This window comes from Salmo salar, chromosome ssa07 (assembly GCF_905237065.1).
Source record: "Salmo salar chromosome ssa07, Ssal_v3.1, whole genome shotgun sequence".
Classification (NCBI taxonomy): Eukaryota; Metazoa; Chordata; class Actinopteri; order Salmoniformes; family Salmonidae; genus Salmo; species Salmo salar.
This window is the reverse complement of record NC_059448.1, coordinates 49,467,384-49,484,487: the sequence shown is the minus strand read 5'-3', so window position 1 is coordinate 49,484,487 and position 17,104 is coordinate 49,467,384. Positions and strand designations below refer to the sequence as shown.

Genomic DNA, 17,104 nt, shown 5'->3' with positions numbered 1-17,104 from the left:
AACATTTTTGTGAAATGCTATAGCATACCTTCATTCCTATGGAGGACTGTGCCTTCTGAGGAGTACCAATATTTTTTATAACATTTTTTTATTTCACCTTTATTTAACCAGGTAAGCTAGTTGAGAACAAGTTCTCATTTACAACTGCGACCTGGCCAGATAAAGCAAAGCAGTGCGACACAAACAACAACACAGAGTTACACATGGAATTAAACAAGCGTACAGTCAATAACACAATAGAAAAAAATAAAGTTTATATACAGTGTGTGCAAATGGCGTGAGGAAGTAGGCAATAAATAGGCCATAATAGCAAAGTAATTACAATTTAGCAGATTAACACTGGAGTGATAAATGAGCAGATGATGATGTGCAAGTAGAGATACTGGTGTGCAAAAGAGCAGAAAAGTAAATAAAAACAATATGGGGATGAGGTAGGTAGATTGGGTGGGCTATTTACAGATGGACTATGGAATATGGCGACCAATGCCTTCAAAGCCTCTCATTGGCCAATACATAGCATCAGCAATCCAGGGTTTATACACATTATTTGATTTAAAGCGTACTCAAATGTTGAAATTGGCTACTACAGTATTTATAACCCAAGTATACTGTAGGTATGGGTTTTCGGACAAGGTCAGTATCTGCGTCCTCAATACCAGTAGTTTATTTAGTCATCTTTGACCTATAGTGAACCTTGCTGCTGAGTCTTATTGGCTAAATATGTCTTAGCAAAACATATCTCACAATAACGCTTCCTTATCCCAGGTCCTCAAACAAGTGTGTCAGCAATCTGGCAGTGATCACAGTGGTTATGACTTTTTAATGGTTTGTTAATGGTCTTTGCTGTGTTGCATCCCAGCTGCCCAAACAACATTAATTGCTTAAATTGCTGCTGCTGTGTCCAGTATCAAGCTAAACCTGTAATTACTGAGAATGTTTGAGTTTTGCTCAGTCAACAACTGGATAATGTTGGCTAGAAAATAATTCCATTCCTGATAGGAATGGCTATATTCTCTCCCCACAACCATCCAGTGTAAGGTTCTGCTTTTCTTTTCTTAGTCAACCTTGTGTTCTTTTTCTTTGTGTTCTGGAACGTAGCCCTGTTTCTTTGTGTTCTGGAACGTAGCCCTGTCTTTCATTTTTGTTCATTGATTTCACCTGCGTTCGTTTCTCACCTGGTCTCATCAGCTCCCTATTTAGTTCAGTTCTTTCTGTTTGTATGGTTGTGAGGTACTGTTTGTTTTTGACTGCCTACCTGTGTTTGACCATTGCCTGCAACCACGATTCCTGCCTTCTGTGAAGGCTTAATAAACATCTGCCGCACTCTGCGCGTGAATCTACACTTTTTTCTCCCTGAGTATTCATTACATCCAGACAGGGTTGCATACTATATCTGCTGCATTTCTATAGGGTTATATTTCTATAGGGTTATATTACTATAGGGTTATATTTCTATAGGTTTATACTATTATAGGGTTATATTGCTATAGGGTTATATTTCTATAGGTTTATATTTCTATAGGGTTATATTATTTCTATAGGGTTATATTACTATAAGGTTATATTTCTATAGGTTTATACTATTATAGGGTTATATTGCTATAGGGTTATATTTCTATAGGTTTATATTTCTATAGGGTTATATTATTTCTATAGGGTTATATTACTATAAGGTTATATTTCTATAGGTTTATACTATTATAGGGTTATATTGCTATAGGGTTATATTTCTATAGGGTTATATTTCTATAGGTTTATACTATTATAGGGTTATATTACTATAGGGTTATATTCTATAGGGTTATATTTCTATAGGTTTATATTTCTATAGGTTTATATTCCTATAAGGTTATATTTCTATAGGGTTATATTTCTATAGGGTTATATTACTATAGGGTTATATTCCTATATGGTTATATTACTATAGGATTATATTACTATAGGGTTATATTACTATAGGGTTATATTTCTATATGTTTTAGTTACAACAAATAATCCCACAATCTGCATTTTCCCCAGGACTTGAATTATAGCATGTATGTACATCCTATTCATGGTCAGTGAAGTGAATGTTATTACTACAACCCAACATTGCTATAAGAGCTACACAGTTCCATTTGATGAACCCATCGTGTCTTTGCTCAATGAAATATGATCGTCTACCTGTCTGAATAACTTAAAATATCAGTTCACAGCCAAGCCACAATTGGTGCAATCCAGTTTGTTGTGGTCCATGTTGAATAAAACAAGCCAATAGGTACTCCAAAAAGGTTTTCCTGCAAAGAAAATTGCATTCACCACTGAACAGGTGCTTGAAGATAAATGAGACCTGATTGAATGTCCAGTTGAAGACAATTTGTCCCTTCATGCCGTACACATACAACCACCTACCTACAGCATGGACTAATGTCAACATCGATCCCCAGCACTGTATATTAAGGTAGTGCATAAGTAAAGCAGCTCAGTGATCACACCTGAACCCAATACTGGGTACAGACTGAAATAGACACAGCGCCCCCTGCTGTTGGCTGATTCTGCAACACCCACTCACTTTACATGCCACTCACTGTACACTCTTACACTCGCTATCTAGAACCTAAAATGGTTCTTTGGCTGTCCCCATAGAAGAACTCTTTGAATTACCCTTTTTGGTTCCATGTAGAACTGTTTTTGGTTTCATGAAAAAACATTTCCACAGAGGGTTCTGCATGGAACCCAAAAGGGTTTTACATCAAACAAAAAAGGGTTCTCCTATGGGGACAGTCGAAGAACCATTTTAGGTACTAGATAGCGAGTGTAAGAGTGTACAGTGGCATGTAAAGTGAGTGGGTGTTCTACACTCAAAAATTCTAAGAGTGTAGAATAAACCTTTCTGAATCCATACATGATAAACACAATCAGATTGTGTTACCTAGAGTGTCAGCCATTCCAAAATGCCACAGGGCAAACTTAACCATTATGGAATTAAAGGAGCCACAATGAGTCCCAAATGATGTGGTTTGACCTCATATAATTTCACAGCTGTTAGCCAACATATGAGCCTATTTTTGTCCTATTTGGACTATCTACAATATACTCACTGGTTTCTACAATCGATCTGAAACAAAGTGTATTAATACAAAATGTACTCTCAAACTTTTCGTAATGCTCATGGCAGTGTATGAATGGGTTTGACTTTCCTCTCACAGTGGGCTATTGATTGTGTCTGTGCCCCAGCTGAAGTCTTCCCAATTAGAAGATGCAATTGCTACGCTCGACAAGTGTTCCTCCCTACAGGTGTCATCTGATTTAGCATGGTAGAACAATGATCAACAGTGCTCACAACTGGGGTCTACTTCCATCCCCTCCTTGTACACATTTGATTAAATTAATTAGTGTAATTTGCTCTCAAGCATTCAGCGTAACACAGAACCCCTACTTTTCTCCACCAAGATCCTGGTTTGTAAATACAGAGAATCACTATCATACATAAAGAGTGGGATTAGTTAGAGGGGAGTGTCTCACTGATTGGTATCATTATGGGAATGCCTGCAGGAGCACTGACTGGGTGTACAGCCAAGGACACAGAGGAGGATATTTGTAAAACTTTTCTACCACGATAAATTTACTGTCTGTTCATGGAAAACCAATTTAAGAATTGACATGAAAATGTGGCGCTCCCTCGGAATACTAACAAGAAGTTGAAGTTATATTCTCAAATATTCATTCTATATTATCAGACTGTTTTTTTATTATAAATATTTTTTGACAACGAGCCAAATGTTTCCTTAATGCAAGAATGCAGTTATATGCCGTGTTCACGTGCTAGTCGGAACTATAAAACTCAGACATTTTTGACTTACTAAATGGTTGAAAGCGGCACACTTAGAACTACAACCAGTTAGCAAGTTGGACATTTCTGAGTTTCCTATAGTTCTGACTAGCACGTGAACACGGAAATAGGCCTACTTGTAAAATCATCATTTCTGATTCCTGGTTTCAAAGACATTATCTTTTAATTTTATTGGTAATCAATAAGTATATTTCCTCCCTCATTCTCTTACTCCAAGCCTATAAAAAGTGCCTAACAAAAGTAGAGTGGAGGGCCTCATCAAACAAAAGACACTAAAAAGAAGCCTGCGTTATGTTCAGATAACAACAGGCTTTCAGAGCAACCAGCAACACAGTACACACAGCAGTGCAAACACACACACACACAAACCAGCCAGGTCACCTGTAATACAAGTCAGTATTCAACGTCTATCCATGTCTGAGGATGTCGGGAGATGACGTGGAAACCGGCCACTATGGGCAACAGTGAGCGCTGTTACCTTCAAGTAGGTTTTGGTTTTGCCGGGTGTTGTGGACAGGGATGGTGGATGGGCGTAAGCATCCGCCTCTGATACCAAAACGTTGCAAGTTCAAAACCAGCAATAGAAAGTTGTTTTTTAGATTTTTGTTTTAAGCCTTTCCCGAACTTTAACCCTTACCTTGACCGTTTGGAGTTAATGCCTAACATTAAGATTTTGGAGTTAATGCCTAAACTTAACCTTAAACACTTTGAAATGTGACATTTGGAACAACTTCGAAATTTGATGTTTGAGAAACATGGATGAACGTCTAATTCTGACGTGAGACTGTGAGAACTAGTTGACGCACACACACACACACACACACACACGCACACACACACACACACACACACGCACACACACACACGCACACACACACACACACACACGCACGCACGCACGCACGCACGCACACACACACACTGTTGCCGTCTCCATGATGCCAAGGATTAATTAGCACAGCAGACTATCGGCCCATCTCTTGCCAGAGAAAGCTCCGTCCCTTGATGAAGTTGGCTGTGCCACCTGTCTCAAATATGCTTCTTCACCACGTTCCTCCGCTTTTCATTCATTCCCCCATTCCTTACTCATTAATTTTGCAGCCATCCTTTATCCAGGTGGGTTCACCATCGCTTAGCGACAGGGTTAAAAGTAAGATGTAAATCCACCTTGTTCATATGCTTTCATTCTTCTTGAGGACACTTGGTCATGTTAATGAGGGAAATGTCAAACGTTACCGTGTGTTATTACAGCAGTATGCCACGTTTGACTATAACGGACAAATGTTCCATTGACAGTCCTTTATTACAGTTTGACTTGTGGGCTCTTTCATTCTAAATGTCCTGACAAACATCTAAAGTGTGTCTTTAGAGGAAACTGTATTGTCATTAGCTTATAGTTTAGTAGATTATTTTTACCCAACTGTAAAGTGTCCATAGAATCAGTGGTGATTTTAGCAAGTATATCTTGGTGGGGCAAACAATACATTTTTGGATTCACCTTGTTGTGCTGTGCTCACTTGAATAGGAATGTGGCGTGGTGGTCCTTTGTGGGCAAATTTTGTCATCAAACTTTGTTATCAAAGTCTGGCATTCTCCGGATTTATGGTGCTTTCAAGACAACTAGGAACACTGAAAAAAACAAAGTCGAATCATGATGACGTCAGTGATCTTCAGGTCGGAGCTCTGGAATGAGACCTGAGTTTCCAACTTGCAATTCCAAGTTGGATGACCGTTCCAAACTTATTTTCCCAGTCTGAGCTTGTTTTTTTCCAAGTTCCCAGTTATCTTGAACGCACTGAAGTCTGAGATGTCCCAGTTCCGAGTTTCTAGTTGTTTTGAGCGCGGCTGAAGTCATGCTGGATTGACAGCATGGCCAATGTTGAAGGTTTATCCTTTTAAGCTTGGAAAAGAGACCCTTAAACCCAGACTTGGACCACACACACACTCCACTGAATAGCAGTCTAGTGATTGCTTTGCAATGCTTGCAGTTAGCCACTGATTCCTTCCAAACCACTCATTGTTGAATTAGCGATTTCAAACTTCTTGTGTAATGTTTATGTCCAATGGCTGATGAGCACCGATAGGTTTTATCTATAATTTCTCTTCATTATTTATCTTCATATGACAAGGATTAAAAATTATTTGCCGGTAGATTGTCAACTTGATTCCTGATGATGACTGCTAGCTTGCTAGCTAAGATTTTGAAAGTAGGATGTTGACATGATCAGTCCAATCAAAGCTACTGTAGATATAACGTGATTTGACGTCATTTTAGCTGTGGCCAATGACCTTGAGCCTTCTTGGATGGGCACTTCTAATGTAACTCTATGGCAGCACCCAAAGGGCTTGAATCTTTTAGCTCTACCATATATTTTGCAGTGACGTAGTATCCCCATGAGTGACTGAGCCAACACTGAGCCAATCACGGCACAAGTAGAGAACATTACCAACCCCTGGCTGCCCCACCACCACAGAAAGCACTGAGCTCGGCTGAAACACCTGCATTTTGGAGCTGCCTTACTCAAGAAAGCAAAAAAGAGACCAAGTTTGAATGCAGCTTTATTAACTCAATGAATGTATTTTTTTCTTTACATTGTTTGCAAACTGATATGTGACACGTATTAATGCAAAAATAACATGCAAAACAGGTGCCCCACCTGCACTGAATGACGGGTCGCCACTGCATACAATATAATTCAAATTCAAATTGGCTTAGTAACAGAAGGCATCTCAGAGCTTCAGCCTGATCTGATCTGGCTGCAGAGTGTATTATCCTGCCCTGATCAGTCTGGAGCTGCTGCTAATCTAACCTCAGAGAGACGGAGCGGAGCGGCAAGGAGGGAGGCTCCCTATCAGTGCCTGAGTCGTTGAACCTGGTTAAATATAGAAGTGGACGAGATGGGCATCGATTTTTTTTGGAGTTGACGGCCCAGACTGACAGCGCTGAATGCAGCAGGCTTCACAGAGCCGTCGAGGGAATTTGCCAGACGAAGGTGATGAGATGAGATGGAAAGATCACGGCTACAAAGCTGCACAGCTACGCGCTCCAAGTTCCCTCCACCCCAGCACAGCGACGGTCTCCCCCAAAGTAATTACTGCACACACCCCCACTCTCCAACTCTGAGAATGCAATAGGATTTTGGCTGGCTGAGCACCAGCCTGCCTCATCGCACTCCTTTTTGCCAAAAAGGACGCACACACACACACACACACACACACACACTACAACACAGTCTCAGTCATCCTTATATCTCTTTCCCCCCTCCAGCTATACACCCCCTCCCATTTACAGACAAACGCTCAACTCAATTGCTATACAATTACTAAACTATTGTGCAACAATATGTTAATAGGTCTACATTCATTGTTGTTACTAGTGCCACCAAAAATAATTTTTTCTGATATCAGGATATAATTTTCTGTCTCCTACTGTATGTTTTAGCCCTGCTTTCTTTCAGCAGGAAGTCACAAAGGCTTCTGAATCTGCCTGTAGCACAATGCATGCTCCACTTGCATCCTAATACACCTCCTCCCCCTACAACCGTCATGGTCAGCCACAGATGATCTCACTCTTTGATTGGCTTGAAATGTCCTCAATGTTCAGGAGGGCACTAGGGCAGAGCGGCTGTTTGCAATCTACCGTGGCCAACAAGGGAATCGATGACCTATTTTCATCCCAGTGACCTGGGCGAGATAAACCGCAGCTTATCATTTTACCTGAGATTGATTGAGGCCAAGTGCAAAGACCCACCTCTGCTGGCTTCCTGACATGTAGAAAGACAGAAAGTTTTTATCTAGACAGCCCTGTCAGTAATTCAATAGCCCTTTGGGCAATCAGGAGAATGGTCTCCTGTTTAAGTCTATGGTGACTCATTTGAAGTCATAAGGTCCTAATCAACCAAACTTGGGATTCTGGGTTCTAAAATATTACCGCTAGGCCTGTAGCTTGGGTCTTTAATTACAACATGCTGTCATGCTGTCGTTCAGGCACCATATTGTACTGCCCATGGACTATGAAAAAATGTGTCGAAAAATAACTAATGACACATTGTCCTGTTAAATAAATAATACAATTATTTAACAACTGGATTGGTGTATATTGAATAGTGGCCTTGCTTTGTCTTATCATTTCTGACTCATTTCACTACTGGTATGTTGAATCAAATCAAATCCAATTTTATTTGTCACGCGTCGAATACAACAGGTGTAGTAGACCTTACCGTGAAATGCTAACTTACAAGCCCTTAACCAACAATGCCGTTTTAAGAAAATAGAGTTAAGAAAATATTTACTAAATAAATTTGAGTAAAAAATTAAATACAAAAAGGTAACAATAAAATAACAATAATAATGTCACTCATTTAATTTGTTATAGTTTAATTTAAACTTTCATGTTATCTCTTTTGAAAATTCCCTCAATGTCCCCAACATAAAGTGGTGTGGCTTAAAATCCTCTACCAGTTTCACAATTGTGAAATGTATTTCATCAGAATCCTGTACTTAATGAAACTATTTTTTTAGGAGGGACTTTCTACCTTTTTCTATCAAATGTCACACTTCTAACTATGGAACACTACATGACCATTTCATAATATGAGGACAAAATAGAACAGGTTTTTAAACAAATTTAATGAGCCTTTTGAGGCCTTGAGACATTTCGCCTAATGAGGCATTCAGGTTCGTCTCTCGCTCTTCCTGCCCTTGTGGTCTGTCCACCCCTGGTTAAATTGTATGAGTATTGAGACAGATCTCTTTCTTTTGTCTCATCGCTCAATTATAACCCCAAATCAATTGCGATGGGGACATGAGTCAGACACACAGGTTGACGGTAGGTCCGCAAACTGACAACACTACTCGAATACTGATCTATGAAACACATAGACCAATCTAACATAACTCATGAATCAGAAATAGCTGGCAATACCAAGACATTCATAGTAATTCACTGGATACACAATATGTGACTACAGATCCTTTCATGGACGAGCCAACGTGTCAACAGTGGTAGATGCTCTGTTCCATCTCTTAACAAGTTCTCTTTCAAAAGTGACTGTTCAAAGTGATTATCCTATTAACCTGTGTGGGTTCTGTACTGTAACGTGTAACAATGTTATTACTAGTAGCAATGTTCTTGTAAGTAAGCATTTCACTGTAAGGTGTGTGACAAATACAATATAGCTGTTGTATTCGGCGCATGTGACAAATACAATTTGATTTGATTTTAGCTGTATGAACTTATGGGCTTCCGAGTGGCGCAGCTGTCTAAGGCACTGCATCTCAGTGCTAGAGGCGTCACTACAGACCCTGGTTCGATTCCAGGCTGTATCACAACCGGCCGTGATTGGGAGTTCCATAGGGCAGCACCCTATTGGCCCAGTGTCGTCTGGGTTAGGGTTTGGCCGGGGTGGGCCATCATTGTAAATAAGAATTTGTTCTTAACTGACTTGCCTAGTTAAATAAAGGTTAAATAAAATAAATAAATAAATACAAATGTCCATCCCTAGTCGTCTTGCCACAGACCATATCATCCTCTCTATACCAAGGTATTTGTCTCTCTCTGGTGGTGATTACTGGTAAAAGTAAGCCCTATCAGAGCACTATAGGGACCTCAGAAAATATACTATAGTATTGTGCATCAAATAGACCAGTGGTTCTCAAATCTCTCCTCGGGAACCCCCAGCCATTCCATGTATTTTATCTATTCCAGAGCCAGCAAACCTGATTCAGCATGTCAACTAATCATCAAGTCCTTGACTAGTTGAATCAAGCAAGCTAGTTCAGAACTGTCACGTTCGTCGTATGGATTAGACCAAAACGCAGCGGGAATGTGTATACTCATCTTCTTTATTGTGAAGAAAACCAAAATAAACACTTAAACAAAAACAACGACGCGAAAACAGTCCTGTGAGGCACACAGCTACACTTGGAACAACTACTCACAAAAACCCATAGAAAAACACCCCTACTAAATAGGACATTCAATTAGAGGCAACGAGGAACAGCTGCCTCCAATTGAAGGTCAACCCAATAAACTAAACATAGAAATAGAAAAACTAGAACGAACATAGAAATATACTAACATAGAACATTAACCAAAAAACCCCGAAACACATAAAACAAACACCCCCTGCCACGTCCTGACCAAACTACAATAACAAATAACCTCTTTACTGGTCAGGACGTGACAAGAACGACAAAACATTTTTAACCGTCTAGGGGTCCCTGAGGAGAGGTTTAAGAAGCACTGAAATAGACAACAGAAGTACAAATTACCAAACATGATAACACAAATTAAAGTAACTACCTGAACGGACACACATTATACACAACCCAACACACACAAAAAAGCCTACACAACTTCTACTGTGATTGCTGATCAAACAGTCCAAAACAGAGCAACATCACAACATACAGCTAAATGTACTGCTTAAAACAACTCCAGCACATCACACAGCAGTGCATAGGCATGCTTATGCCACATCACATTATTAAGGCGTACACAGACTAACATTTAATTGACTGGTCTGCTGGCCGTGCATTACGCCAGGGATAGCCTATGCCACAAAGCTGGACAGATAATATTCTGAGATAATTGTATACTTCAGAGTTCGTACAGTGAGAGACACTTGAAATGTGCATGTACTGTAGGCTATACAGATGTAGGATCTTAATTTGATCACTCTTTTGATGCTGAGAATTTTCCTGTGCAATGCATATGAGCTTCGTGATTTACATAAATTACTGAGGTTATATTAACAGTTTCCCACTTTTTATGTAGCCTCATTTTGACCAGCTAATAACTTAACCACCAATCAAGCAACATTATGGACCAAACGTTCAAATCCTGTTGCTGCAGGATTATTTTGCTACGACAATACAGGTCAAATTAATATCCTACACCTGTAGGCCTACCTAACTCGACAATGAACAACCCATATTAAGGAGCCAGAAATGCAAGAGCTAAATCTTAACGTTTATCTATGTAAACTGACAAACTTACCGATCCTGCTATGTGCTAGAAAGGCCTGTCTTTGAAGTTACAGCAGGAGGCCCCGCTGGAGAGGGTTATCGAAAACTTCCAACGCCATTCATGCTTCATCCAACTGTATTTAAAAATATATATATATATTTAACCTTTATTTACGTAGTCAGTTAAGAACAAATTCTTATTTCAAATTATGGCCTACCACGGCCAAAACCTAACACGGGCGACGCTGGGCCAATTGTGCTCTGCCCTATGGGACTCCCAATCATGGCCAGTTGTGATACTGTCTGGAATCAAACCAGGGTCTGTAGTGATGTCTCTAGCACTGAGATGCAGTGCCTTAGACTGCTGCGCCACTCGGGAGCCCATGAAAACTCAATAAGGTTATGTTCCCCATTGACCAAATGAAATGGTGCATTCAAGGGAACTCGGAACTTGGACAAAACAAGCTCCGACTGGGAAACATTGTTTTGAACGGTCATCCAACTCGGAATTACAATTTGGAAGCTTGGGCATCATCTAATGCCATGTTTAAGACAACATGGAACTCAAAAACTCAGACATTTTCAACTTGGAAACTTGTTGTAGAAAGATGAGGCCCAAGTTTCCCACTTGGGAAATTTCAGAATCAACCAATAGGAAGCTCCACGCAAATAACTTAATCCCAAACTACTTTCACTTAGAGTATCGTGTTCTCCAATAAGTGTTATTTATGGACTTTAATGTTCCCCCTTCCCTTTTTTCAGAGGTTCTGAGTTTCTGAATTGTCTTCAACGCAAAACTAAAGCACTGACTTCTCCGACCTGAAGATAAAATAAAATAAAATAAAATAAAAATGTATTGGTGGTACACATGGTTAGCAGATGTTAATGCGAGTGTAGCAAAATGCTTGTGCTTCTAGTTCCAACAGTGCAGTAATATCTAACAAGTAATCTAACAATTCCCAACAACTACCTAATACACACAAATCTAACAAGTAATCTAAGAATTCCCAAACAACTACCTAATACACACAAATCTAAATCTAATACACACAAATCTAATGCGAATATGTACATATAAGTATATGGATGAGCGATGGCCGAGCGGCATAGGCAAGGTGCAGTAGATGGTATAAAATACAGTATATACAGTTGAAGTCGGAAGTTTACATACACCTTAGCCAAATACATTTAAACTCAGTTTTTCTCAATTCCTGACTTTTAATCCTAATAAAAATTCCCTGTCTTAGGTCAGTTAGAATCACCACTTTATTTTAAGAATGTGAAATGTCAGAATAAAAGTAGAGATAATGATTTATTTCAGCTTTTATTTCTTTCATCACATTCCCAGTTGGTCAGAAGTTTACATACACTCAATTAGTATTTGGTAGCATTGCCTTTAAATTGTTTAACTTGGGTCAAACGTTTTGGGTAGCCTTCCACAAATTTCCCACAATAAGTTGGGTGAATTTTGGCCCATTCCTCCTGACAGAGCTGGTGTAACTGAATCAGGTTTGTAGGCCTCCTTGCTTGCACACGCTTTTTCAGTTCTGCCCACAAATTTTCTATGGGATTGAGGTCAGGACTTTGTGATGGCCACTCCAATAGCTTGACTTTGTTGTCCTTAAGCCATTTTGCCACAACTTTGGAAGTATGCTTGGTGTCATTGTCCATTTGGAAGACCCATTTGCGACCAAGCTTTGACTTCCTGGCTGATGTCTTGAGATGTTGCTTCAATATATCCACATCATTTTCCATCCTCATGATGCCATCTATTTTGTGAAGTGCACCAGTCCCTCCTGCAGCAAAGCACCCCCACAACATGATGCTGCCACCCCCATGCTTCACGGTTGGGATGGTGTTCTTCGGCTTGCAAGCCTCCCCTTTTTTACTCCAAATGTAACGATGGTCATTATGGCCAAACAGTTTCTGTTTGGCCATAATGCACAGGAGGCTGGTGAGAGATGGAAGGCTCATAATAATGTCTGGAATGGAGTGTTATCAAACACATGTGAACCATGTGTTTGATACCATTCAATTCATTCTGTTCCAGCCATTACTATGACCCCGTCCTCCCCAATTATGGTTCCACCAGTCACCTTTGATTCCAATGTGATAATGATGGCAAATGCAAACAAAAAAATAGCACAAAAGTGATCCATTAAAAATGATAAATGAAATGATACATATATTCACATTCCAAACAAAACGGTAGATAAACACAGTTGAAACCTGTGTCTCTGCTTGGCATCTATCACAGTCTATTAGTATCTATTAGTATTAGTATCACTTTGCTGGTGCAACACAGGTAACTTACCAGGTATCACAATAAACAAATATAAGGTTTTTTACATTTATTTTATTTACATTCATACACAATTTTAGCACATTTTATTTTCTATCAAAGTGGCTATAACAAAATTTACTTCAAAGATTTCTCTGCTGTCTGAATGCTAAGAAAACGTGTACAAATAAATGCATGTCATTTTCACCTTGAATATTTAAAACCACAGGGGGGAGATGTGCTCAGACTTGATCATGTGCATCTGTCTATGTGCTTTACAACTCATATCGTGCTTTACAACTCATATCACCTCTGGTTGGCTAGGAGTCTACTTCAGACAGACGGTGCTCACAAGCACCTTGGAACTTTGGCAGTAACAGGTGAGACAGACAGCATCCATTGACCTGTTGCCTTATAGGATAGACCTACACAGATTAAGGATTTACTCTACAGAATAAGAATTGATACCGAATGGAATATGAAAAACAAAATGAAGTTTGGATTGATTCGGATTATGAGGAGGAGGAAACAGGTGAGTTTCTCTCTATTTCTTGTTTTGGATCAGTGTTGTCAATGGTTTCTGATAAAGGTTATTCTTTCCTCCTATCCTAGCTAGGTTATTCCCCTCAGGAGTTTAAAGGAAATTCCAAATAGAGAATTTAAGCTTTTCTTTACTATCAGGTTTATTTATTTATGGGAATTTCATTTCCCTTGCTTCCTGAATTTAAATACTGTATGAGGACCTTAATTCTCAAAAGGAGTTAAGAACAACCGTGTTATCTACTATAAGAAGTATAAGGCCCTCATCCTGACACCTACATGTTTCTCTCTCCCAGGTGATTCCTCTGATGGGCTGCATGGCATTGTCTACTGCTGGAGCCATCTTTGCCTCCCTCTACTTCCTATTTACAAAGAATGATGTCATGTGAGATTTGATGTATACTATTTAATATGGATTATATTTGTTTGTCTTGCTATTTGTTTTGTTTCTAGTAATGTGAACTAGAAGTACTAACCTGACTTATCTAAAGTGAATTTGCTTATCAGTCTCTGACAGGTCTGCCGGTTTTTTACTTTCTCATTTGATAAAAGACAAACCCTGGCATAGCAGGCAGGGATATATTCTGTTTTAATAATTTGTCTTCAACTTTCTTTCAGTTTAAATACAAGTAGAAACCCTGAACCCTGGGAGGGAGTGGACCCATCTAAACCACAGAAGGTGATTTATAACATTATAAGCACTATTTCTATGTCTATTTCTGTCATCTCTACGTTGGCATTGGCATCAGTAGCCATTTGTGTCAGTGGTTCCTTCTCTATTCTGCTTAGTCACACAAACAGAGCAGCATTGCCAAGTATAACTATAACTCACTCATCGTGGGCAGGATGTATCTATCCCATTTTAACTGTCATCTAAACGTCATTTAAACTGTAATCTAAACGTCTGTATTCATGGGTGATTCTCTGCATGGGCACCTATTGGTGAAGGAGGCAGGCGCCAGTAGTGTTACATGATGGGTGATTTATTGACTGTGGATGTAGCGAGAAGCTAGCAGTGTTGGGGAAGCTACTCTGAAAATAAAGTTTACCAAGCTACCAATTACTTCACACTGAAAGAAGTTAAGCTACTCTAAAGCGACCCCTGTGAAAAATATAGTTTACTTAACTAAAGTTGCGTTGAAAAAGTAGTTCACTATATGTAAATCTGAAAATTATAGGTAGGTAATTTAGCCTATTAAACACAAAAATGATGTTACAAGTGAGAATTAAGTAAGTCTTATTCTGAAAAGGAAAGGAAATGATTGCCTACCTCACCCATATTTAATTTTCTTTCTGCAAAAAAAGTAGTGTGTAGTTCCAGTAGTTAGCTACACCACTACATGGTAAAAAAGTATTGTGTAGTTCCAGTAGTTAGCTACACCACTACATGGTAAAAAAGTAGTGTGTAGTTCCAGTAGTTAGCTACACCACTACATGGTAAAAAAGTATTGTGTAGTTCCAGTAGTTAGCTACACCACTACATGGTAAAAAAGTAGTGTGTAGTTCCAGTAGTTAGCTACACTGCTACATGGTAAAAAAGTAGTGTGTAGTTCCAGTAGTTAGCTACACCGCTACATGGTAAAGAAGTAGTGTGTAGTTACAGTAGTCAGCTACACCACTACATGGTAAAACAGTTATTATCTACTTAATAAAAAAATCTAAATAGACAAACTACATGTAGTTCAGTGCTCCCCAACACTAGAAACTAACAGGGTTGGTATCAATTCCATTTCAATTCAGGAAACTGACATTCTAATCAAGCAATGAGGAAAAATGTCACTTTGCATTGTGAATTGACCAAATGTAAATGGAATTGACCCCAACCCTGGTGAGTATTTGTAGTAAAATGTGATCAGAAGTGGTGCTTGTTGTTGTAAGTGTTGCTGTTGTGTAAGTGACTGTGCTGTTCCTATTCTGAAGCTGGTCACTATCAACCAGAAGTGGAGGCCGATTGAAGAACTGGAACAGGTGAAGAGCATGACCAAGTGATCTGCTCTCTCTCTCTCTCTCTCTCTCTCTCTCTCTCTCTCTCTCTCTCCACCCACTCCCTTTCCCTTTCCCCTCCCCCTCCATCCTGATTGGGAGCCCACCAAGTTGCCTGCCTCCCCTTCCATCAGTCGAGCGGAATCATTTCTACACTGACCAGATTCTCTGATCCTGCAGTACATCTGTACTGCACTATAGCTGACTATAAGTGTGACCAAAGCTATTTGTTTGTGAAACATAATGTATGTGTGAGGGTGAAATAAGTTATTTCAATTGAAAATGAGCATTGCTCGTGTTATTAATGATTAATGAGGAGTGTGTGCCTGTGTGATCCAATCTAAAGCAATGGCTGTAAGATGACAATGCCACCATCAAAAAAATTGCTTTAAGAAAAGGTGGTCTTTCCAGCTAAATATATTGTACTATAGAAGTAATAATGCACTGATAGTTCCTTCAGAAAGTATTCATACCCCTTGACTTAAGCAACATTTTGTTGTGTTACTGCCTGAATTAAAAATGTAAATGAATAACTTCACCATGCCCAAACGGATATTCAATATCTGCTTTTTCATTTTTACCCATCTACCAATAGGTGTCCTTATTTGCGAGGCATTGGAAAACCTCCCTGGTCTTTGTGGTTGTATCTGTTTTTGAAATTCAGTGCTTGGGACCTTACAGATAATTGTATGTGTAGGGTACAGAAAATCATGTTAAACACTATTATTGCACACAGAGTGAGTCCATGCAACTTATTATGTGAATTGTTTAGCAAATGTCAGCTTTTTGTGTTTTATTAATTTGTAAAAATTTCATACAACAAAATTCCACTTTAAAATGATGGGGTATTGTGTGTAGGCCAGTGACAAAAAAATATATACATTTTAAATTCAAATTTGTATGACCTTCAACAACTAAACTTCAACAACTAAAAAAAGAATCGTCCTTTCACTATTCAACTGCGTTCATTTTCAGCAAATTTAACGTGTGTAAATATTTGTATGAACATAACAAGATTCAACAACTGAGACATAAACTGAACAAGTTCCACAGACATGTGACTAACAGAAATTGAACAATGTGTCCCTGAAAAAAGGGGGGGTCAAAATCAAAAGTAACAGTCAGTATCTGGTGTGGCCACCAGCTGCATTAAGTACTGCAGTGCATCTCCTCTTCATGGACTGCAGAAGATTTGCCAGTTCTTGCTGCGAGATGTTACCCCACTCTTCCACCAAGGCACCTGCAAGTTCCCGGACATTTCTGGGGGGAATGGCCCTGGCCCTAGCACTCACCCTCCGATCCAACAGGTCCCAGACGTGCTCAATGGGATTGAGATCCAGGCTCTTCGCTGGCCATGGCAGAACACTGACATTCCTGTCTTGCAGGAAATCACGCACAGAACGAGCAGTATGGCTGGTGGCATTGTCATGCTGGAGGGTCATGTCAGGATGAGCCTGCAGGAAGGGTACCACATGAGGGAGGACGATGTCTTTCCTGTA

General features: G+C 39.5%; 1 protein-coding gene across 1 annotated transcript; it reads left to right on the top strand.

Moving 5' to 3' along the window:
* The first annotated feature begins 13,465 nt into the window (after positions 1-13,465).
* On the top strand, positions 13,466-16,535 carry nmes1 (Normal mucosa of esophagus-specific gene 1 protein). The gene is given in 4 exon segments (NM_001146483.1): positions 13,466-13,614; positions 13,919-14,007; positions 14,241-14,301; positions 15,543-16,535. Coding segments are annotated over 4 exon segments (273 nt in total). The 5' UTR covers positions 13,466-13,560; the 3' UTR covers positions 15,612-16,535.
* Positions 16,536-17,104: the final 569 nt, after the last annotated feature.